Raw genomic sequence first — 25,027 nt, forward strand, 5'->3', positions numbered from 1 at the left:
TTGTTTTTTAGACCATCACACTATTTTGAGTAGCAATTTTCCGGGAGTTATTTTTCTTAATTGAACCGTTGGATTATCCTCAAATTTGGTTGATATATTTCTTTGGTATGATACTTTAATCTGACCGGATCGATTTTCAAGCTAAGCCTTATGGTGTGAGATATAGTAGTCGAAAAATGGCTGTGCACATTAAAAAAAAATAGCTTTCATAATAAGTCCCACGTTGTCCACTTCTCATTCCTCCCCCCTCCGTTCTCTCTATATAAAGAACCCATTTCCCTCCCTTCTAACACACACTTGGGCTTTATATTAAAACTTGTGTTATAGTAATATTTTTTAAAGACACTTGGGCTTGGGATTAAAACCAAGCTAGTGTTATAGTAAAAATTTCGTTTTTGAGTAGAATTAGGATGGTTTGTTAATTTAGCCGTGACGGCTTGTTAACTTAGTTATCTGTGAGGATTAATTTAGTCTTAAGGCTTGTTAACCTCAAAGTACATTTTTGGGGCATCAAGATTGTTGAGTTGAGACAGCTCTCCTCAACTTGGCTCCATATTTCAAGTTTTTTTTGTCTTTGAGGTAAGTCTGCTTACCTTCTACTTTAGTTAGTATTTGTCTATTTTTTTTGTATGTTTTTTCATGCTCTTTATTTGCTTTATTAGTTTATAATTGTTTGGTTTTTTATGCTCTTTATTTTTTTAATTTATTATTGTCTATTTTTTTGCATGTTTTTTTATGCTCTTTATTTGTTTTATTAAAATCTTTCTTATGTAGTTTATAAACTTAATTATGGATTAATTTAGCAGTGACAACTTGTTAATCTCATAATTTTTGGGTCATTTTAGTTGTGACAGCTTGATGACCCAAGCTTATTTTAAATATTATTTTGTATTAATTTATTTATTTTTTCTAATTAAGGATTAATTTAGCTGTGGCGGCTTATTAATCTCGTCGTATTTTTTGGGTTATTTTAGTTATGACAGCTTGATAATCCGAAGTCTTTGAAATGAATTTCTTTAAAATTATTTTCAAAAAGTAAAACCAACTAGTTCACAAATAATTTAGTTTTCCTAAACAATCATATTTATTTTTTAAGGGATAAAGCAAATATTTAAAAAAAAATTGTTAATAATTTGCACAATTAATTTAAGGTAATCATTTTTTGAATGGATGTGTTAGGGGTGCACTGGAATTAAGTTTCCACTGTTTTCTGCGCATAATTAAACTCCCGAACCTTGATCTAAAATTTTAAAAGACCAGTTTGTAACAATTTTTTTTTTCCAATTTTTCTTTTTAAATAAAATTGATAGCGACTCCATTATTTTATATTTTTCTATTTTCTAAATAATTTCGGGTCGTTACAATTACTATTCAAATTTATAAATATATATTAAAGAAGTATGAAATAAGGAAAAATAGTTTGTCATTTTCAATAAAACTACATGATTTCAGTGTATTATTTTTATATTTTTATATTTTCTACCTCCCTCTATAAATGCCTTCGTGCAGCACCTTACAAACACATAATCTCTCTCAGAGCACAGCACGATTTGCACGCTGTCCTCTGCCTTATTGTTCAAATTACTCCAACCCGTCAACCACAAAAACAGCAACCTTCCACATCTGAGTAAATCACCGAACAAAACCCCATAACCTTTGCAGACGCGACCTCAGCCAGAACCTACACTGAACTCAGAAACTCTTCCAAGCCAAATTCACATCCCGAGACCCAACACTGAAATCAACCACTACAAACAGATCAAAACCACCGGCGGCAACCACCCATCTTAGCCATAAGCCACCACTGAAAACCTCTCTGCACAATCTTCACCTCTTCTTTCGCATTGCTGGAGATACAAAGACTGTTTAAGGTATTTTTTTTTTTTTGATTTTAAAGAAAAATATTATTTTTTTAATTTCACTTTTTTTAAGAATTATTTGACTATTATTGAACTTTTAAAATATTTTTTTTTGTAGGAAAAGTACAATAAAAAAATAGATAAATGTTTTAGATTCTCTGTAATATTATTATGAAAATAATGTTTATCCTTTGAAATGACACAATTTATATCCTTTGAAATGATACAACTTATATTCTTTCATTATCACAAAGTGGTGAAACTCACATCTTTGTTTTTTTTTTTTGTCAATTCTCTTTTCTTTTTTATTTATTTTTTTATTTCTCTTAAAATGATACAACTTTACATCCTTTAAAATGACATAGAGTTTTTCTTATTATTATTAATATAGAAATGATTATACGGGTTATCATCGGTACTGTAAGCATCGTTCCCTTAGTCTGAACCCAACAAAATTATAGATTGAGTTTACAACGAGTTTTGTATTAAGGTTTGTTCTTTGAACGCCAATAATAATAATAATAATAATAATAATAATTATTATTATTATTATTCTATTGCTTGCATGACATGATCAAATAAATTTTTAACTATCAAATAAGTTTCTTTAAAATCCTTATGATTTATGAATTGATGCAATAGTCCTCAATATTGATTATATGGCTTTATAGAATTTTCAATGTCAATCGATTATATACGAATTTATTATATAACTTGATGTTATCTTCAAGCATTTGCATGAGTGAACTTATTTTATAAGTCTACAAAAAAAAAGAATTTATTTTATAAAATAGAATATTGATTATATACTAATATACCAACAATTATTATTATTTTTTAAAAAAATCACGTTAGTTTTAGATTTTCAATGCACTTTCCACCAAAAAAAAGAAAAATTCATTGCACTAACGATATATAAATCGCAAGTCCTGCTAGAATGTAATTTTGTTTTTTAGTAAATCAGTTTTTCTTTTGGCGTTTTGTAAATATTTAGATTTATTTGATGTTGCTTGCTTTGAGGGAGAAAATAGATATTTTTATGTTATTAATTCATTTGTACGATCGATTTGGGGTAATTATTTAAAATAAATATATTAAAAAAGTAGTAAGATTTAATTTTTATTATTCACGGGCATAACCAAACTCTTCAACCTTATTTATAGGACTTTTTCACCCTTTTACCCTTTATTAATTAATTAATAATCATTTTATCCCTGATTCGAAACTATTTATCAATCCGTCCCTCTTTAATCGACTACCTTGCATTTTTAATCGACTAAATGACCAAAACATAAAAAAATGACTGTTGGAAGATTTAGTCGACTAAATCTCCATATTTGACAACAAAGAAAAATAAGTCAGTATGATTTTAATCGATTAAGTAGAGAGATTTAGTCGATTAAATCTCCCAACAACATTTAGTCGATTAAAAATGCAAAGTAGTCGATTAAAGATGGGCAGATTGGTAGATAGTTTCGAATCAGGGACAAAATAGTTATTAATTAATTAATGAGAGGTAAAATGGTCAAATAGCCTTATTTATAGATATGTTCATAAATTAATCTAATTTATCGGAAATAAAAAATCAAAAATTTAAAATCAAATAAGAAAACTGGATTTTTTTATTGAATTGGATCAAACTTTTAATTCTGATTTTAAATATTGATCCAATTCTAACCAAACCAAACTTTTATTTAAGAAATTATCATATATATATATATATATATATATATATATATATATATATATATAAAACATTTGTGCAGTCACTTTAGATAAGCTTCTCTACAACTACTCTTTTTTCACTAAGTACGACTGATCGTACATTAAAATTGCATTTTCTCTCTCCGCCACGTCAGCCGACAATGTCTGAGGAAAGAGAAAAAAAGAACAGCTTTATTGTTATCACTAAGTACGATCGTCGTACTTAGTGAAAAAGTGGCAGTTGTAGACAATCTTATCTAAAGTGGTTGTAAAAATACTATATATATATATATATATATATATATATATATATATATATATATATATATAGGGAAAAACATTTCTTAAGCAGCTTGAGATAAGTTTATCTCCGGCTATCGTAAAACTACGTCGTTTTATTTATTTATTTCCTTATATTAATTGATTCACCTTTGAATGATTATGATTTCCTTTTTCTCTCTCTTCCTTTATCACCATTGATCTATCTTTGTACGGTTATGATTTAGTAGCCGAAGATAAAATTATCTCAAGCAGCTTAAGAAATGATAAGCCTATATATATATATATATAGAAAAAATATTTCTCACACAGCTTGAGATAAGTTTATCTCCGGCCATCCCAAAGCTATTTCGTTTTATTTATTTATTTTCTTATATTAATTGATTCACCTTTGAATGGTTATGATTCCCTTTTTCTCTCTCTTTCTTTATCATCATTGATCCATCTTTGTACGGTTATGATTTAGTAGTCAGAGATAAAATTATCTCAAGCAGCTTGAGAAACGATAATATATATATATATATATATATATATATATATATATATATATATATATATATATATATATATATATATATTTCTATAGCCATTTTAGATAATATTATCTACAGCTACCCTTTATAGCTATGTACTATCAGTAGTATATAGTTATAACGTTAAAGTTGTTGTTTTTTTTTCTCTCTGTTACTTTTCAGAACTTGTCTGTTGATGTGAAAAGAAAAAATACTTTAATGCTATAACTATGTACTACCGGTAGTACATAGTTATAAATGATAGTTGTAGATAATCTTATCTAAAGTGACTGTAGAAATACTTTTTCCATATATATATATATATATATATATATATATATATATATATAGAAAAAATATTTTTTCAAGCTGCTTGAGATGTATTTATCTCAAGTCACATCAAAACTACGTCGTTTTGTTTATTTATTTTCTTATATTAATTGATTCATCTTTGAATGGTTATGATTCTCTTTTTTCTCTCTTTTTTATCATCATTGATACATCTTTGTAATGTTATGATTTAGTGGCCTGAGATAAATTTGTCTCAAATACCTTGAGAAACGAAATGCCCATATATATAAATATATATGTTATATTTACAAACTTTTTATTTACAAACTCTTACAAATTACACTATGTCTGACCGGTCATACTTCAATCAAGAGTATATGACCGGTCAAACTTAATGTAATTTGTAAAAAAAAAATTGTAAACGAATCCTTTCCCTCTAATATATCGAACGCTTTTTTATTTGGTGTGGATACCAAACACTTTACTTGTAGTTTGTTGTTGTCTACACCAATTTTTACAAATTATTTTTTCTATGGCTTTATTCCTTAATTTACATCTTATTAATTTAATGTAATTTATAATTTTTTCAGTTCTAAATTAGTTTGAAATATGTTATTTTGTCTCATGTTTTCTTATTTTATATTTAAAACTTTGAATTAGTTTTTGTTATCTTTGCTATGTATTTTTTGAGTTTATTTATTGCCTCTTTAAAAAAATCAAAAAACGAATCCAAACAAAACTACTTTAGAACGATTGAATAATATTAAGTCGTGTTTGAAATTAGAATAAATCAATGCAATCCAATCTAATTCACCAGCTTTTCGAACTTATGGGCTGGTAAAAAAAAAAAAAAAGACTTTTCAATCCTTATTTATTTTAGAAGTGCCTTTTTATAGAAGGTAAAGTTGTTTAGATTTAAAAAAAAAAATTGTTTTTTTAAAAAAGTATTTAGCTTTTGACTTATGCATTTTTTTATAAGTTAAAAATTTCAGCTTCTAAAAAAATGTAAGTTTTTGTGACTTCTGTATTTTTTTAGTACCTGTTTGGATTTTTTTTTTTTTTTAGCTTTTTTTTTTTTTGGGTAAATAAGCTTTTCTTTTACCTATAAGCAGAATGTAGGCTAAACAAATTTTTACAAAAGCTCTTATAAAAATAATAATTTTTTTATAATAAAAAAAGCAAAAAGCAAAAAGCTCACAAGAGAAGCTTTATTTTTAAGCTCTTATCAGTTTTTATTGAAATGAGGTTTGAGCTTTTAAGTAATTTTTAAATTAAAAATTTTATATATAACCATCAAATAACTTGTAGTTTTTTTTTTAACTTTAGCTTAAAAGTAGCTTTTAACTTAAAAAAGTTCAAATAAACTGTTAAAATGGACATCCAAATAAATTTTGTAATAGAAGTGCTTTTTTTTCAATAAAAAAAAACTTTTTGGCTAAAAAAGCCCATCAAAACATGTTAAATATAAATTTTGTAATATAAATTTCTTGGGTCGTATGGCTATTGCCATTTAGCGTTTGGTAGATAGATTACTTTTGAATTCTCGAAAAATTGGTATTGGGAAACTAATTTATCAATGTTTGGTAGAAAGTTTTTGAAATTTTTTTAGGTAATTTAATTTTCTCAGAATTTTAATTTGTGAATAAATTGTATCGTAAAATGACATCCAAGAATATCACTAGGAGGGTGGTATTTTTGGAATCCCAGGTGTTGGAAAAATTTATATTTAACAATTAATCAACATATAATCAGTAAACTTGAGCCAATATTCTCAATAATATTTTTACTTATTAAATATCATTTTGGTTAGCTTCTCGAAAAATTCACATTCCCAGCATATTCTTGATAATCATGATTCTCGGAAAAAAAAAAAATTCTTCTACCAAACGCTCCATTTTTTATTATAATATTATCTCCTTTATATTTATTTTGTTATTATCATATTTTCGTGGTTATCAACAACTGGCAAGAATTTGATCCAAATTTCCTTTCTTTATATATACATTTGGATCTCAAACGCGCAGGTTAGGGCCCATTCTTGAAGATGAAGGGCATGTGGGATAAATGGAAACCAGCGGTGCTAATGGCGGTGGTGCAGATCACATTTGCTGCTTGCAATATACTCTACAAGCTTACCATTTATGATGGAATGAGCACTATTATTCTTTCAGCCTACCGTCTCGCATTCGCAGCGGTTACCACTATTCCTCTTGTTTTAATTTTTGAGAGGTAAGTGTTTATTTTGAAACTTGCATAAATAAATTTAGTATACTAATTCAACCGTATTACTAATTAAAAGACTATTATTATGATTAGTTATCATGACTAATGATGTGACTGCACTAATAGACTTAATTTAAATTGAAAAGAAACAAACATTATAGTTTCTTTCAACTTGAAACTTGGGCAATAGATTAACTTGTCCTATTGGTTTTGCATTTTTTTATCTGCTATATACAGGAAGAGACCAAACATGACTTGGAAGGTGTTTGGTTTGGCATTTCTCAGTGGATTGTTTGGGTATGTATTACGTAAATTCTACCATTTGCTGCATGTCACAACTTTCGTCGTGTACGTACATTGTTAATTGATGATTCATTAAAAAAACTTATATGAATATATATATATAATGGAACAGTGGAACTTTATTTCAAAACTTATTCTACGGAGCCATGACATTGGCGCCAGCAACCTTGGTGTCCGCACTCTACAACCTTATTCCTTCCATCACCTTTATCTTGGCCATTTCCATCGGGTACGTTTACTCACCTTGGCACTATACTTGATCTTCTTTCTTGAATTAATGTTGAAAATCCCAACAAGACTTGGCTTGATGAACAAAACAAATCTAACTAGGAGAACCCCAAAGGTCTTGGCTTTGGGTATTTAACACCGAATCCATTTAATCAAATAAAAAATTGAGTTAAAACTCTAAAATTGAATAGATTAAAAATTAATTGAATTGAATCATTTTTCAGATTCAAATTTAAAAATTGATCCAATCTAAATCAAACTGAAATCATACATATTACATTTTAAAATGATATACTTTATCTAATTTTTTTCTTCATATTATTCATATTTGTTTTAAAACTTTTTTTTTATTATACCTTAACTCAAACATAATTTGTTTTTTAAATCAAATTAATCAGATCACTTTATAAGAAAATTGATTAAATTGGATGAATTGATTATTATTTTTTTCAAAATCATTTCAATCTAATATGTGAAAACCCTAATATTTTATTATTGTGTATGGAGCAACTTTTCTTCTTATAAATTTCACCAATAAAAAAAGAAGCTAATTGTTTTAGAAAATTTTAACTAACTAATAACAATTAATATTCGAGCAAATAAAAGCTACACAATTTTTTTTGGTAAACAAACCTATACACAGGGGTGCTAAACGAGTCAGGGGCCTTTGGCTCAGCTCGTGAAGGCCTGAACTTACATGACTAAAATTGGTTGTTGGCACATGCTTGAACTTGTATAAAAGTTCGTTTAATAAAAAGGCATCAGCCTCTAATTCAAAAGCTCGGCCTTAGAGTCTCTCAGGCCGACCTAATATATTATTTTTTATTTTTATTTTATATTTTTATACTACTTGCAATAACTCTCTCTTTTTTCTCAATCAATTTCATCTTATTTTATTGGTTAAACAGAGTTTTTGAATGATTTTGTTCTATATTATGCTGTTTGAATATACCTTGAATTTATGAATATTTATGGAATTACTAATGTTATTGATTATATATTCTGTTTGGATAAATTTTTATTGTCTTATTTTTTTAAAACAGACTGACAGGCTAAACTAGGCTTTATTTTTTTTTTTTTGTAAATAAGACAGGCCACAGGCCAATAATTATATTTATAACAGTTAACAAGCTTGGTCAGGCTAACCCATTTAAATACAGGCTTAGCCTTTTAAGAGTAAAGCTCGGCTCGGCTCGTTAACACCCCTACCTACACATTTTTAATTTCACTATTTAGAGTTTAATTTCTTCTATATATATTTTTAGAACTTTAGCATCTAAAAAAAGTAACCATAACTCTATATTCATATCGGAACTAAATTGTAAATTATAGCAATTACAATTAAAATAATGACAAGATAGATCAGGGCTGTAGTCAAATTATTTGTTAGAAATCTCTCCTTCTAACATTCAATTTTTTACTTTTCTTTGAAACCCCTTCATTTTTTAAATTGTCTCTCCATAATATATCTCAACCTTATATCTAGCAAGAAATTGAGAGATCAATAGCCTTAATGAACATTCAAGTGTCTTGTAATTATGTGTTACAAGTCAAGCTGACATATGGAAAATGAAAAAATGACTTAAACTAGTAATATACCCAAATTTTAGAAAGTAAATCAACATAACTATATTTCAAGAAAGGTATGCTTAGCACCACTAGGGATAGCCTAGTGGTGTTGGGTGTGTTTAGTGGATATTAGGTGTGCGGTTCGATTCCCTGTAATGTCCAAAAAAAAAAAAGGTATGCTTAGTCAGGCCAATTATAGGAGAATAAATGTTTACAGATAATTATTATTGGAAATTAAAGTTACTATTACACTCCCTATTTATAATACTCTTGTTTAATGCACTTACCATGTTTCTATAGTTTCGAAAAATTAAATTGGGGAGCAGCAGCAGGAAAGGCCAAGGTGTTCGGAACTATAAGTGGACTTGTTGGGGCAATGGTGCTGGCCTTTTACAAAGGGATAGTATTTGATATTTGGCCTTTTCATTTCAACCTTTATTCATTATTGGACCAAACTGGGCACGAGAACGCTGACCCTGGTAATGAATTGTTGGGTGCTCTAAGCGTCATAACAAGTTGCTTTTGTTTCTCTGTGTGGCTGATCATTCAGGTGAACTTGTTTTCCTATAACCTAGTTGCATATTATATATTTATATATATACATATATATAGAGGTAAAATTATTTCTGCAGCCGCTTTACGTACAACAACGACAGATGTATGGTTATGATTCTCCACATTTAATGCTTTCATCCTTTGTATGGTTATGATTCCCTGCATTTAATGCTTTCAAGTATATATATGACTAGTATTTGATTGCTGCAGGTACAACAGCTGCAGAAATGTAAACTCCATATATATATATATAGTGAAAGATCCGTTTATAATTTTTTTTTATAAATTACACTAAGTCTGACCAGTCATACTCTCTTATTGAAGTATGACTAGTCAGACATAGTGTAGTTTATAAGAGTTTGTAAACAAAAAATTTATAAATATAACATTCCCCTATATATATATATAATAGAGATCTTTCGACTTTGTTACAAGAATAAAAAACCTTACTCCTTAATTCAATTGTTTATTTCTGTGAAGCTGTCATTTGATTTGCGATGTTTCTTGTTCATTGATTAATTACTTTATATTGCACAGGCTAAGATAAATGAAGTATATCCATGCTATTACACAAGCATAGCTTTGATGTGTACAATAGGAGCAATACAATCCATTATTTTTGGTCTTTGTGTTGAGAGGGATTTGAACCAATGGAAAATGGGTTGGGATGTCAGGCTCTTAACTGCGGCGTACTCGGTATACTCATTGTTAACTAGCTAGCACCCTAGTCATGACTTGTGAACTACATTAATATGCTAATTATGAATGATATTTTATGTGAGTTAATGTGTTATTTATAGGGAATTATGGCCTCCGGATTTATGATCATTTTCGTTGCATATTGCATACGAGTAAGAGGCCCTTTATTTGCATCTTCTTTCAACCCTCTAATGCTTGTGCTTGTGGCTATCGTTGCTTCTTTGACGTTGGATGAGAAATTATATTTGGGAAGGTATGCACTAAATTTTTTTCCCACCTAAATATAAATATAAATATTCATAATTATATATATATATATATATATATATATATTGCTGGCCTTGGCATTCATGAATTAATTCGATTTTATTTTGATTTTTATATTATCGATAGTGCGATTGGATCGGTGCTGATTGTGGTTGGACTATATGCGGTGCTATGGGGTAAGAGCAAAGAAATGCAAAAGATGACTCAGTCAAATCCATCAGAAACCACTGGAGATTCCGAAGCTACGAGGCCATTGCTGGATCCATGATGGACTGATAGTAGCTTGTTAAAATTGCAAACTTTCCTATGCACCGTTTCTAAAAATAGGCGTTATTGTATTGTAGTTGTCCTTGTACTAGGTGTCATTGTATTATTCTATTGTTGTCCTTGTAATACTCTTCTACCGCTTAGACAACCATGTGGCTTAATTATTGTCCATAGTACTAGATGTCATGAAACAGATGGATGAAGACAAAAAATGAAGAGGTGGAACAGTTTCAGTTTCAGTGGCTGATCTCTTATATATAACATATGTTTGTAATATGAATGGTATGTGAATAAAAAATTAGAATTGTTAAAAGGAAAACAAAGAGTTGTCGTAGCACTGTTGAAGAGGAAAAGAGAAGAGCGGTTGTGTGATTTTATAATATTAGTGTAGCATTCGTCTTTGTTATTCTTATTTTTCATTAAATTTCAAACACGTGGTATCAGAGTCACGGTCGATCAAAGATAGCGAAGATAATTGAACCCCAAATTCCAAAATTGACAAAGTCAAATTATGTCAACTGGAGCACTCACATGAAGACACATCTAGGTTCACAGGATGTCTGGGAGCTCATTGAAAATGGATACGTGGAGCCCGTAGATGCAGCAGCTGAAACAGCCATGACAGATGCGCAGAGAAGGACACTCAAAGAAACACGGAAGAAGGATAAGAAGGCTTTATTTTTAATTTTTCAAGGAGTTGATGAATCAACCTTTGAAAAAATTTCAAATGCAAATTCATCCAAAGAAGCATAGGAGATATGCAGAAATCCTGCCAAGGAGCTGACAGAGCCAAAAAGGTGCAGCTCCAGTCGCTATGAGCTAAATTTGAAAATTTGAAGATGCAAGGTGGAGAATCAATGACAGACTATGTCTCACGGGTGCAAAAGGTGGCCAAGGAGATGAAAATAAATGGAGAAGCCTTAGATGATGTGAGAATCATCGAGATGGTCCTTCGGTCTTTAACAAGAAAGTTTGATTATATCTTCACTGCCATCAAAGAAGTTAAAGATTTGACGGTGATGTCTTATTGATGAGCTTGTGGGCTCTCCTTAAGCTTACGAGCAAAGAATGAATTTGAACGAGGGCTCTAGCAATTTGGAGCAAGCTATGCAAAACAAGTTATCTCTTAATGGAAACCAAGCAAGCATTAACTTTATATGCGACAGAGGAAATCATGGTGGATATAGAGGAGACTACAACTCCCGAGGTGAATTCAATACTCGAGGTGGTCGTGGCAGACGTCGTGGATATGGCCAAACGAATAGAAGATTTCAGACTGATGCAATAGCATATGGATGTGATAAAAAAGTTTATAATCGTGGCCGAGGTCGTGGTTTCGTGGCCCGAGGAGGAGGAAGATTTCAACAAAGAAGTGATAAACCTCACTTGCAGTGTTATAATTGTAACAGGTATGGTCATCTTAGCTATGAATGTAGAGATGCTGCTAAAATTGCGGAGAGAAGTCATTACACAACAAATGAAGAGAAAGCTGATGAACCGGCTGTAATCTTATTCACTTATAAAGGCGATGAAGATAGTAGCAAGTACCTTGATACTGGAGCTAGTAATCATATGTGGCAAAAAGAAGTTATTCGCAGAGCTGAATGAAGAAATTCAAGGAGAAGTCACTTTTGGAGATCTCTCAAAGGTTCCAGTCAAAGGCAAGGGAAAGATTATGATTTTTACGAAGAATGGAGGTAAGACTTATATTTCAGATATTTATTATATTCCATCCTTGAAAAGTAATCTCCTCAGTATAGGCCAGCTTCTGGAGAAGGGATATGATATACACTTGAAAAATAACACTCTTGTCATAAGAAATCAAAAAGGAAAGTTGATTGCAAGAATCGATATGACGAAAAATTGCCTTTTCAAGCTGAAAATCCAAACGGAAGCAATAAGGTGCATGAAGTCCTTCACAAAAAATAGTTCGTGGTTGTGGCATCTCAGATTTGGTCATCTTGGATTTACTGGCCCAAAGCTGTTGTCCAAAGCAAAGATGGTGAGCGAATTGCCACAGATAGATCATCCAGATCAGCCATGTGAGTGTTGTATGAGAGGAAAACAACACAGACAAAGGTTGAAGTTGACAAATCATGGAGAGCCAGAAGACCATTGCAGCTGGTTCATTCAGATATTGCTGGCCCATTTGACATTCAATCACTTGGAAGTAACAAATATTATATCACCTTTATTGATGATTTTAGCAGGAAAACACGGGTATATCTTCTCAAAGAAAAATCAGAAGCCCTTGATAAATTCAAAAAATTCAAAGCAATGGCAGAAAAGCAAAGCGGACAATATTTAAAGATGCTCAGAACAGATAGAGGAGGAGAATATACTTCCAAGTTGTTTAATGAATTTTGCAGACAACATGGAATAGTTCACCAGTTAACAACTGCCTACACTCCATAACAAAATGGCGTTGCAGAAAGAAAGAATCGCACAATTCTTGATATGGCGAGAAGCATGCTCAAAGAAAAACAACTGCCAAAACCATTATGGGCAGAAGCTGTTCAATATGCTGCCTATTTACTAAACCGGTGTCCAACAAAGAGCGTGCAGTTCAAAACTGCAAATGAAGCATATAGTGGCAAGAAATCAGAAGTAAGTCATTTAAGAATTTTTGGTTGCATAACATATGCCCATATTCCAGATCAAAGGACAAATAAGCTAGATGACAAAGGAGAGAAATGCATTTTCACTGGCTACGACCTTAGGAGTAAAGCTTACAGACTCTACAATCCTCTGATCGAAAAGGTGATCATTTCACGAAACGAAGAGTTTGATGAGGCGGATTATTGGAGATGGAGTGATTAAGAAAAGAAAGTGGAAGGCCTATTCTTGAAAATGTGATGATGAATCAGAAGATCAGACAGTTCAAGAAGGAAACGACCAAACTCCTCCACCAAGTCATATGCCAACAACTTCTTCATCTGTTAGTAGCAGTAACAGCAACAATTCAGGGGGAGCAATAGCAAAGATGAGAAGCTTGAGTGATATTTATGATGCTACAGATCCGGTACGAACTACACTTGATTATTCATTATTTTGTTTAATGGCTGAATGTGATCCAGTGACATATGAGGAAGCTGCAGAAGATGAAAAGTGGAAGAAAGCCATGAATGATGAAATTGTTGCAATCAAAAGAAATGATACATGGGAGCTTACAACTATGCCTGCGGGTCATACACAAATCAGAGTAAAGTGGGTGTATAAGACAAAGACGAACAAAGAAGGAAAAGTGGAGAAGTAAAAAGAGAGATTGATGGCCAAAGGCTATAAGCAGAAATATGGTGTTGACTATGAAGAATTTTTTGCACTAGTTGCACGAATTGATACTATCAGGTTACTCATTGCAGTTGCAGCACAACAAAAGTGGAAGATATACCAGATGGATGTGAAATCAGCTTTCCTCAACGGTTACTTGGAAGAAGAAGTTTATATTGAGCAACAACAAGGATATATCCAAAAAGAGGAGGATCATAAATTCTATAGTTTGAAGAAAGCACTGTATGGATTGAAGCAAGAGCCAAGAGCATGGAACATGAGAATAGATGAATACTTTTAGAAGAATGGATATGTGAAGAGTCCACATGAACATGCTTTGTACAAAAAGAAAAATAAAGATGGAGATATAATGATCGTGTGCCTCTATATAGATGATATGATCTTCATAGGAAATAATCCAGATATGTTTGATGAAACTAAGAAAGCTATGACTAAAGAATTTGAAATGACAGATATTGGAGAGATGTCTTACTTTCTTGGAGTTGAGATGAAACAAATGGAGGAAGGAATTTTCATATCACAGAAAAAATATGCAGAGGAGATTTTGGGAAAGTTCAGAATGAAAAATTGAAAGTCAGTCTCTACACCAATTAAAGCAGGGATGAAGCTCAAAGTTGATTCAGATAGAGAGCCAATAAATTCTACACTATACAAAAGCCTGGTCGGAAGCTTAAGGCACTTGACTTTTACTTGACCAGATATTTTGTTTGCAGTTGGTTTAGTTAGCAGATACATGGAGCAGCCAAAGCAAGATCACTTCAGTGCAGCAAAAAGAATTTTGAGATACATCAAAGGAAATATTTATCATGGCTTATTTTATACACAGTCTGCAGAGTCAAAATTAATTGGCTATTCAGATAGTGATTATGGTAGAGATGTAGATGATTAAAAAAGCACATCAGGATACGCATTTCATATTGGCTCTGCAATACTTTCAAGGTCATCAAAGAAGCAACAGACAGTCACTCTTTCATCGTATGAAGTAGAATATATGGCTGCAGCAACGTGCACATGTCAAGCATTTTGGCTGAAGAATATTTTGAATGAGTTGCATAAGGAGAAAAAAGGTCCAATCAACATATATGTGGATAACAAATCAGCTATATCACTTGCAAAAAATCCAATCTCCCACAGCCGAAGCAAGCACATTGACACAAAGTATCATTTTATACGGGAGCAAATCAAGAACAAAGTTGTATTCAGCAAATTCAAAGAAATGATTGGAATGCAAAGATAAGTTTGAGGGGGAATGTTAAAATTGCAAACTTTCATATGCACCGTTTCTGAAAATAGGTGGCATTGTATTATAGTTGTCCTTGTATTAGGTGTCATTGTATTATTCTATTGTTGTCCTTGTAATACTCTATTATTGCGTAGTCTTGGGTGTACAGCCATGTGGCTTAATTGTTGTCCTTGTAATCGGTTAATAATGAGTCATAGTAATAGATGTCATGAAACAGATGGATGAAGGCAAAAAAACGAAGAGGTGGAATTATTTCTATTTCGGTGGCTGATCTCTTATATATAACACATGTTTGTAATATGAATGGTATGTGAATAAATAACTAGAAATGTTAAAAGAAAAACAAAGAGGTACCGTAGCACTGTTGAAGAGGAAAAGAGAAGAGCGCTTGTGTGAAAGTTTCTTTTATAATATTAGTGCAGCCTTCGTCTTTGTTATTCTTATTTTTCATTAAATTTTCAACAAGTAGCTCATGATAAAATATGACCATAAATAGTTATCACAACCAAACCCAATACTATCAGGAATGCTTTTAATGATCATGACGATTTGTCAAAAACATGGACGGTGAAGAACATGATATTCACAATAATAGCAAAGAATAAGTTCTCTCCTAAGAAAGTAGAATTTTATATTAAGTGCTGAGGATGTAGAACATATATATGTGGTTGATATATATACCATGTCCATTTCCGGTTGCGATTTCTTGTGTCTTCTTTCTTCAATTTTTTGCTTTTTTTTTAGTAATGGTGTCACATCCTGTGTTATATTGTTAGAATCTGCACATTTGATTAAGTGTTGCTTCCACCGAAAACTCCACAAAAATATATTCGTAAAATAATTATTACGCATTTTTCAAATTTTTTAAATCACTTAATTTAAGGTAAAAAAAAATTAATGAAACATAATTTAAGGACAAAAGTTAAGTATGTTTCAGGTGCTTTAATTGCAAATTTGCAATATGTGCATTGCAACCTAAAGATATCAATTCGAGTCACATGGTCACACTTGTTGTCAATCGATCTTTGCTGCACCTGCTTGCATTAATGTAAAGGAAAATGATAGATGCGTGCATCTTCATATCATAAAATCAACAATTTTTTTTTTTGTACTAAAAAAAAAAACTCAACCTCTTTCTCTCTCTCCTTGTCATGTTGTCACATCTCATACTATCACTGACACGTGAAGGATCTGTTTCACTTTTTGGTGATAGTAACTAATTAACATTCTCTAGCATTAATGCGTTCTTGCGGCGTCACATTAGCAACTTAATAAATTAATAATTAATACATTATTATTTAATATTAAAAAATAAATAAAATTTAATGAAACATAATTTCTTTGCATTAAAATAATAATATGTTAGCTATTAATTTAGTTTGCACAATTTATTGCACGACTTCTAGATTTCCAATTCTCATCCTCCTTTGAATGTAGAAGAGTTTGTTGTTTCTCAATACAACAAAAGCGCAATTCTAAGGCGGTTAGTTTTAGGTACAAAGGCGGTTTAATCGGACGCCAAAATATACTATGACAGTTGCAAAACAGACGTTAAAAATGACGCCACTAGATAATTCTCTGGCGATTTTGGTCAACCAACGGAAAGACCGCCAGCGATCTCAAATTATAATAGGAGCGGTTTTAAACCGCCGCTAGATTTAGGAAAATTAAAAAAAAAATATTAATAAAAAATTACATCGGGAATAAGAGAATCATGTCGGTCCAATAACAGAATCAAAGATTGCACTAAATACAAAGAGAACAAAATCATTTAGTTCAAGGACATACATCGAATAGATAATACTCACCATGCAATCCAATTAATAAAGTACCTAAATAATTACCAAATGCCAATAAAACCACAAAATAATTGAAATTAAATTCACTATCTGGACAAAGCTCAACAAAACAAACATCACGATCTTTTCATACGATCCTGAAACCAAATATCAAAATGGAGAATAATTTTAAAAAAACTCACAATAAAATTTTAACTGTGAATAATTTCAAAGACAAAAATTATTCTAAACACAAATTTACCTTGATTCATAATAAAAAGAATTCAAATATGAGAAAAATCGGGTATTTTCTATAAACGGTAACAATCAGACAATTCACCTGAGATATATGCAATGTGCATATACATTAGCTTAACCATAATGAGGAAGAAGGTGCCAAGAGTTGCCCCGTGCCATGGTGGAGCTTCTTCAAGTATAATAGAATAAAAAATCTCCAATTACAATGCAATAAAAAATTAAATAATTAAAGTAGGGTTGAATAGTTACAGTGCATGAGAAGGGGAATTGTCTTGTGTGTCCCAATATTGGGAAGAAATAAATGTCACACTAAATTCTATTTATTAGTATGTTATATGGGAAAAACTTTAACCACACCTTTCTGGCAAGCCATAGGTCTATAATCCATCCGGTTGTTTTGATTGAAAAACTAAAAGACAATTAACACTAGTTTTCATCTGAAATAAATAATAATAATAATAATAATAATAATAATAATAATAATAATGGAGACATATCAAAAACCTATAAGATAAATCATCATACTGTATCCTAAACCATAAAGTTGAATCAGATACTATAATATGTAGGTTTATATCAAAATAACACAATTTGTTCGAATTTATAATTTATCGTCAATTTATCTTATAAGGACGCATACATACATTTATATTATATATCTTTTATTATTTATTTAGTAGCATTAAAAAATAATGTAATGCCTTTTAAATTTTACTTTTTAGAAAAAGTAGCAAAATAGATGGCACATACTTGCGCCCAAAGAATGAATGCATGTAAGAGACAAACTGCAAAACCTACTGCGAAATTAACAGCATACTCAACTTTTCTTGTTTTCTGTATTTCTTTGTGTCAACTTTAAAATTATAAGGTCCAAATTACAACTTTAAAATTAAGAATGATAAAAAATAGGCTTACCGTATCCCCTGGTTCAAGAACTTTGCAATGCGCCTCTTCATGATTCCAATATCTTTAGAAGAAAGGTCTTCGACCTCCTCCTCCTCATTTGTTGCTACAGAGCTTAATGCAGAATATCTTGGATCAACTTCAACATTATCAAGCCACGTATCCTGCAAGAGTAGTCCTTAATAATTTATTAATAGAATCAAGAAATAGTCACAAATCACAAATGAAATCCTTGGAGCAATTATCACAATTTTTTAATTATCAAAGTTTCCAAAACCATTGTAGGAGCAATAGACATAATAAATAAGGATTCTATCTTGGAAACATTCCAGAGTTCAATCCTTTTAATATCAAATTATAGTAGTAATATATTAAAAAATTCAAAATAAACACCTTACAGAAATAAAAACAATTGCAAATCCTTTCTTTGAGCTATTCACTACAAGTATGAGTTTTACAAATATAATTTAATAAAAAGAAAAATAGACATCAACATCCAAATTTAATGCACCAAGTCGAGTTGGGTAAACAGGGTCGATATGGTGTTTGAAAAAAATACAAAACAATATATATATATATATATATATATATATATATATATATATATATAAAGTCTCGTTAATTGCCTGATATAAGCCATGGTTAATCAATTGTAAATTATTTACCTTTTTTTTTGGGGTTCCTGACACTAAAGAAGGACAACCTAACTCCATTCATTACCAAAATGATCTGCATGGCCAAACTCAAAGTCAGTAGATCCATTGCTTGCAACATTTTTATCATCCATGGGTCATCAACCATAAGGTCTCTTCTAAGACTTGAAAAGCCTTATCCCATGTTGAAATGGCTGTGAACTATTAGGAGTTAGGACTATTAAAATTCTTTTGAATAAATAACCACAAAAAATGATACGAAAGCTCACCCTAATTTGATATTGCTTCTAGTAGTATGAGAATCAAGTTGTATGATCACATATGGATCAATTGTTCCTGGAAATCACATTAAAAAAAATTGGAAAGCAATAATAGAAATAGATTTGAAAACTATTCAGTACATCAGATTTATATAAGAGAACCAACCAATGGATCCATGGCAGGGAAATTGGATTCTTTTTCCAAATTTATAGAGTTGACCATCATAAGTTTCATGAACAAATTCCTACCCAAATGAGCCCTCCAGAGACTGAGAATGATGCACACTCGTCTCCAAAATCCTCTGCGAGTTTGACCATAGACCAAAAAAATTGCCACTCTAATAAGTTAGAGGTTAGAGATGTGCAGGGAGACAGTTAGGCTACAATTATTTATGTATTTTTAAATGAACTTCTATTTTGGCGCAAGCTTCAGAGAGAGGAAACCAATCATATAGTATAAACAGAGATATTGGGAACCTTTGCTAAATGACATCACAATGCTCTTCTCTTTGACTTCCATCAACCAACTCTCCAACCTGAATATATATAAATATACAGGATATATACCTTTGGTACAAGGACATCCATAGCAGCCACTATTCTTGAGTCATCATTGAGCCGCACAAGGATATTATATGAATTTATTACCCGGTCAGGTGAAATACCAGTCAATGGCTAAAACTTTAATCTTAAAAGTAATTATGTGTCGCACAGATCTAACTTCAGAAAAAACTGGCAAAGAGGGGGGAAACCACAATTAAAACATGTCATTATTTGTAACTATAGTAAAAAGATTACGCAACTCATCCAAGGAGGTTTTATCAACACTCTCTCCACTCTTTATGAGGCGAATTTTCCCTGAAGTGGAGAGCAACTTTTTGAACATACATATAATGCCTATATGCATGGAGACTAGTGCATCTGATGTATGAGCCAATAGCAATGTATGGTTTAGTATCTACTTCAGCAAATAACTTTGAAATATACTACTGAACCAATCCATAATTGTTTCCAAACATTACAGGTAAAATACATGTCAAAACCTTTCATAGATATATAATGACCATACACGGAATGAAGCAGGGGATCAATGAACCTATAAAAGTGAGAATAAGACTATAAGATGAATATCTACTTTAGAATATTAACTAATGAAGCAATCTATAGTTGTTTTTGAAGTACATGTAAAGGCACTTGTCAAATTTCTTCCATAAAAATGTATCAGTGATTAATGTCTTCCTTCTAATGACACAAACAAAATATGAACATTGCAGAGAACTCAAGTCCTATGGGACACCGTAGCAAGTATCTTAAATTCTTAATAGCTCTCAGGTAGAGCATTTGTCAAAAATTTCTCAGCAAAAATGAAAATCTAATCTAAACAAGGGGAAAACATGAATCAATTTACCTTTGCGGTGGTAACGTTTATTTTAGGGGGCAAATGATGAGCATTGCATGCCTAAGTATGATGGATTGCTTGGAGGCAATGGCTCTAGAGAATGGAATGGTAGACAGAGATCTTCGTTGACGAACGATGAAAGAAGACAATGGCGGAAATGTGAGGAAAATAAAGAACTTTTTTTGTTTAAGGAAACCTTTGGGGCTGAGAAGATGGACGAGAAAGATGAGAGTGAGATGCATAGATGTAATCGGGGTTAATTCAAACGTAGAACGAGAGGCGAAGCTGTAATCAGAGTTTAATTGATCAATCTGAGGCGGTTTAATTGAACCACCATTATTAAACCGACGTGAAAAACCGGTTTTTTTGTAGTGTCTATTAACTTCTTATATCTTCTTCTCGTTGTATACATCAAAAATATTGTCAGCTAATTTGGGTTTTGATCAAGGTAACATTCTTATTCTCCGTCACATTTGTTTTTTAAATTTCTTTAAAATGAATTTTTCTATAAAATATAAAATATACAAGTAAGAAGATCTGTACTTTTAAATTTTAATATATTAAAATTAAGGGTTCATTTTTCTATAATTACTGCGGATAAGTTATCTGCAGTAAACCCAATACGACGTCGTTTTAGACGAAAATCATGGTGTTTTTATAATTTTAATTTATTTCAAGATTATTATAGTCTTTATAATTATAATTTTTAAATTTTGCAATCCCTAAATGACGTCGTTTAGTGAATAAATGTAGATAAATTATCTGCAGTAACTGCAGAAATATTTATCTGTAAAACTAAATTGTAACTTAAAACTAAGAATAAGTATATATTTTTTTCCAGCAGGTTGAGACCGTTATCCAATATCATTTTTTAATTCTTAATATTCAAATTTGAAATTCCTAATTAAAAACAAACTCCTTACCAATAATGTTAGAGTAAATAGATATATTTTAAGGGAAAAACATCTATCCTTTTAAAGGATATAAGTTTATATCCTTTTAAATCCTAACCGTTGATTTCCGTCTATCGACGGTTATAATCTATTGGGTCAAACTTAATGGGCCAAATTTATTATTAATTAATTAATAATTTTAATCCAATAAATTATAACCGTTGATTGACAGAAATCAACGGTTAGAATCTAAAAGGATATAAGTTTATATCCTTTAAAAGGATAGGTGTTATTCCCATATTTTAACGTTGTTGCTCTGGACCTATGTTAGGGAGAAAGTAACAGAGAGAGAAGAAATCAAGGAAACATAAATCAGGTACCTGAGAACAAGCCAAATAACTTCAGGTACCTGAGCTTGGAGCTTATCCAAATCATTAGATTGCAGTCCAACACAGATTCAGTCTAGGAGGGTTAGAATCAGCTGCAGCAACCGTGCTCATATTGCCTTGCAACCCGATGCACTGTCCCTTCCACTCAAATTCCATGGACAGTGTGTTGTAGTCATGGGTGACATGGCCTAATTGACTTAACCACTGCATTCCCAGAATGATGTTCAACCCAGAAAGATCCACCACATACAAGTCCACACAAAATTCATGACCCTGTAGCAACAAGTTAGTTCTCAGGCATATGCGATCACAAACTAAAAAATTACCATCTCCCAGGAAAACACGCATGCGTTTGCATCGTGATGAATTCAGGCCTATCTTGTCCACCAGTTGACGTTGCACGAAATTGTGTGTACTACCGGAGTCCATAAGAACAACAACAGGATGATTGAGCAAGCAAGCATCAAAAGAAATGGCACGGGGATTAAGTGAACCAGACAAGGAGTGTAAGGGAGCATCATTCTGCTCAACAACATTTGTGTCAGTATGCCAAACAATCTCTTTTTCACCATCATCAGGTGAATCAGAGGGATTTCCACAAAGCACCAACATCTTTGCCTTACAGCGATGACGAGAATTCCACTTCTCGTCATAAGTAAAACATAAACCCAAGTCACGTTTCCGTTGCATTTCCTCAGAAGAAAGTCGTTTCATAGGAATTGAGGAAGGCAAGGTAAGCAGTGGAGCAGTGCCCGATGTTGAAGGTTTGTCCGATACCTGGTTCAAGGGAGAGGCCGCAGAAAATGGTGGTGATTTGGAAGAGTTGTGATACTTCTTAGAAGTTGATGTAAAGGAAGAGAGCAGCTCAGAATGATGGGCCTCATAAGCAGCAGCAAGCTGCATAGCTTGGTGAAGGGATGAAGGCCAATGTAATTGAATGGCCCGACGAAGATCTGGATGCAAGCCAGAAATAAAGAAACTCATAAGCTGATCATCGGAGAACTCCGTCACCTGGTTGATAAGGCATTCGAACTCACGGACGTAATCAGATAAGGAACCTTGCTGTGACAATTTGGACAATAACCCCTTCAAATCGCAATAATCGGAGGCACCAAATCGCTCTTTAACTGCAAGAGCAAACTCCAGCCAAGAATTCACACGATTACTCCAAAAAATCCACTGATACCATTCGGACGCAGCTCCCTCCATACGTAACCCTACCAACGAAACCTTGAGATGGTCAGGCACCTGTTGGAGGCGAAAATACATTTTCGCTTTGAACAACCAATTGTGAGGGTTGGAGCCGTTGAATGTAGGGATCTCCATTTTCACCCCTTTCAAGAGGTGATTATACTCTGGATTATCATGTCGATACGATGAGTGACGACCAGGACCAGCCGAAGAGTGATTCAGAGATGTAGGAATGGCTGAAAGTTCTCGCAAATGAAGATCGATTGCAAGCATGCTCTCCGTCAAATGATCCAGACGCTGGTTCAACTCTGACCGCGTAGTGTGGAGCTCATCAGCAAGTTCTTGGACCTTCATCACCACCGAAGAATTTTCCGGTGAGTCCAGAATGAAAGAACCAATTTGTTAGGGAGAAAGTAACAGAGAGAGAAGAAATCAAGGAAACAGAAATCAGTTCAATATATTCAATAATCCCCTGTTACACCATTCAAGTCATATAAAAAGCAAGAAAATATCTCTAACAGAATCCCTCTTATGCGCAGCAAATGCCACGTCCCTTATTACGTGTCCTATGAAAGATTACTGGTAGCCTCTTCTCATGACTACAGATAATCCTTCAGCCAAGTAGGTGCATTCCTGATGCGTTTGGGCCTAGCGAACTCCTCAGTCTGCTGGGCTATCTCCTCAGCAGGTTGGGCTGTCTTCTCATTGAGCTTCAGGTGGCTAACACCCGTAACAACCTATCACTTGGATATGCTTTGGGCCTTTTCATTGGACCACTTCGCTCGATCCAACTTTCACTATAGGATAAAAGATATTCTTACACTTCCCTCACATTTCCCGTGACTCTCATGTTATATATCCCAACCTTTTGATTGACGAGTTATTGCTCTTTCTTATATCATTACTCTAATGCTTCACATAAATCTCTACTGATTGCCATAATTGTGCCCTTATTATCAACCCTAGCATGAGCATGGAGCTCTAATTTATACTATTGCTCCTCTCCATCACTGTGATATTAAAATATTTCACCCTTCAAAACAAACATCTTTTTCAATCCCTAAATAAGTTCACACGTAAATTCATTTTAAAATAAATTAACCTTATATTTCCATAAAGAAATATTCTATTGTCTCTTTTAGCCATGAGCGTAACCTATAAGCCAAATCGCGTTAGTTTCTTGTGTTATCTGTTCTTACTCTTTCGGGTTTGCTGTGCTACGTTCTTAATTTGTTCCTTTGAACTCATCATATAACAACAAACTAGTATGCGAGCTCTTATAGAGTTGGGCAGATTTGTTCACAGATGTTTACTGCAAAGTTAAAGAAAAGAAGCCTGAGACAACGAAATTCTGAGTGGAAAGTGTTGAGTCTTTGAAAAGAGACTCTAAAGTTTGGTATGAAAATTTTGATAGAATCTGAGAAAGTGGAGTGGGGGAAAAATGTTTATCATGTTGAGTATGAAATAAGTTAAAAAGTGTCGGTATAAAATATTTCTCACGGATATTGGCACAAAAAATACCATTCAAACTGTGGTGTCTTTTTTTATTCTATGAACCGAGAATCTTGTTTATAAAATTTGTGGCAGAAATGCCCTGAATAGATGTGTTATACTGTTTAATAAAACTTGTGGTCTGAAACTTGTTTAAAAACACGGTCATCTTGTTTAACAAATCAAGACGGAGACACCTAATTATAAAAAGAACGTTTAAAACAAATTTTCAAACACTGTGGGAAATTTTATTCCACATTCCTATATATATTTCACAACCAACAAAACATAGCATTATAAAATAACTCAACAATTCCGGCAAAAAATTTAGCATACCAAACACCTTTTTGTAACTTGTTCGAGATAAAAAAATCCCGCCATATTCTTGGCAAAAAAAATTTTCGATAAAAAAAAATATCTCCCGTACCAAATGCTTAAGTGTAAATTGGGCCAGTTTTTTATTTGATTAAAAGTGTTTAGAAACCCAATTTCACTTATCCCAAATACACTTTTAGCTTTTTA

The 25,027-nt window shown here is 32.1% G+C and overlaps 1 protein-coding gene across 2 annotated transcripts; it reads left to right on the top strand.

Moving 5' to 3' along the window:
• The first annotated feature begins 411 nt into the window (after positions 1–411).
• Positions 412–11,049, top strand: LOC133298448 (WAT1-related protein At1g68170-like). 2 transcript variants are annotated; one of them, XM_061497741.1, is made up of 8 exons: positions 412–579; positions 6,670–6,874; positions 7,106–7,165; positions 7,284–7,400; positions 9,269–9,518; positions 10,061–10,219; positions 10,324–10,475; positions 10,616–11,049. In XM_061497741.1, exons 2-8 carry the CDS (start codon positions 6,690–6,692, stop codon positions 10,755–10,757), a joined length of 1,065 nt encoding a protein of 354 aa, XP_061353725.1. In that variant the 5' UTR covers positions 412–579; positions 6,670–6,689; the 3' UTR covers positions 10,758–11,049. The 2 variants fall into 2 exon arrangements, with proteins under 2 accessions (XP_061353725.1, XP_061353724.1); XM_061497740.1 differs by lacking the exon at positions 412–579 and adding an exon at positions 1,549–1,871.
• The last annotated feature ends 13,978 nt before the right edge of the window (positions 11,050–25,027 follow it).

The sequence above is a fragment of the Gastrolobium bilobum genome, unplaced genomic scaffold (genome assembly GCF_033153095.1).
Source record: "Gastrolobium bilobum isolate Gb01-03AN ecotype WA unplaced genomic scaffold, APGP_CSIRO_Gbil_v1 utg19226, whole genome shotgun sequence".
NCBI lineage: Eukaryota > Viridiplantae > Streptophyta > Magnoliopsida > Fabales > Fabaceae > Gastrolobium > Gastrolobium bilobum.

Excerpts from the sequence above, each read along its gene's own strand:
- LOC133298448 (XM_061497741.1), top strand. The coding sequence starts at position 6,690 with ATGAAGGGCATGTGGGATAAATGGAAACCAGCGGTGCTAATGGCGGTG. Across the intron at positions 10,220-10,323 it reads TCTTAACTGCGGCGTACTCG|GGAATTATGGCCTCCGGATT; the intron begins GTATACTCATTG and ends TGTTATTTATAG. Across the intron at positions 10,476-10,615 it reads GAGAAATTATATTTGGGAAG|TGCGATTGGATCGGTGCTGA; the intron begins GTATGCACTAAA and ends TATTATCGATAG.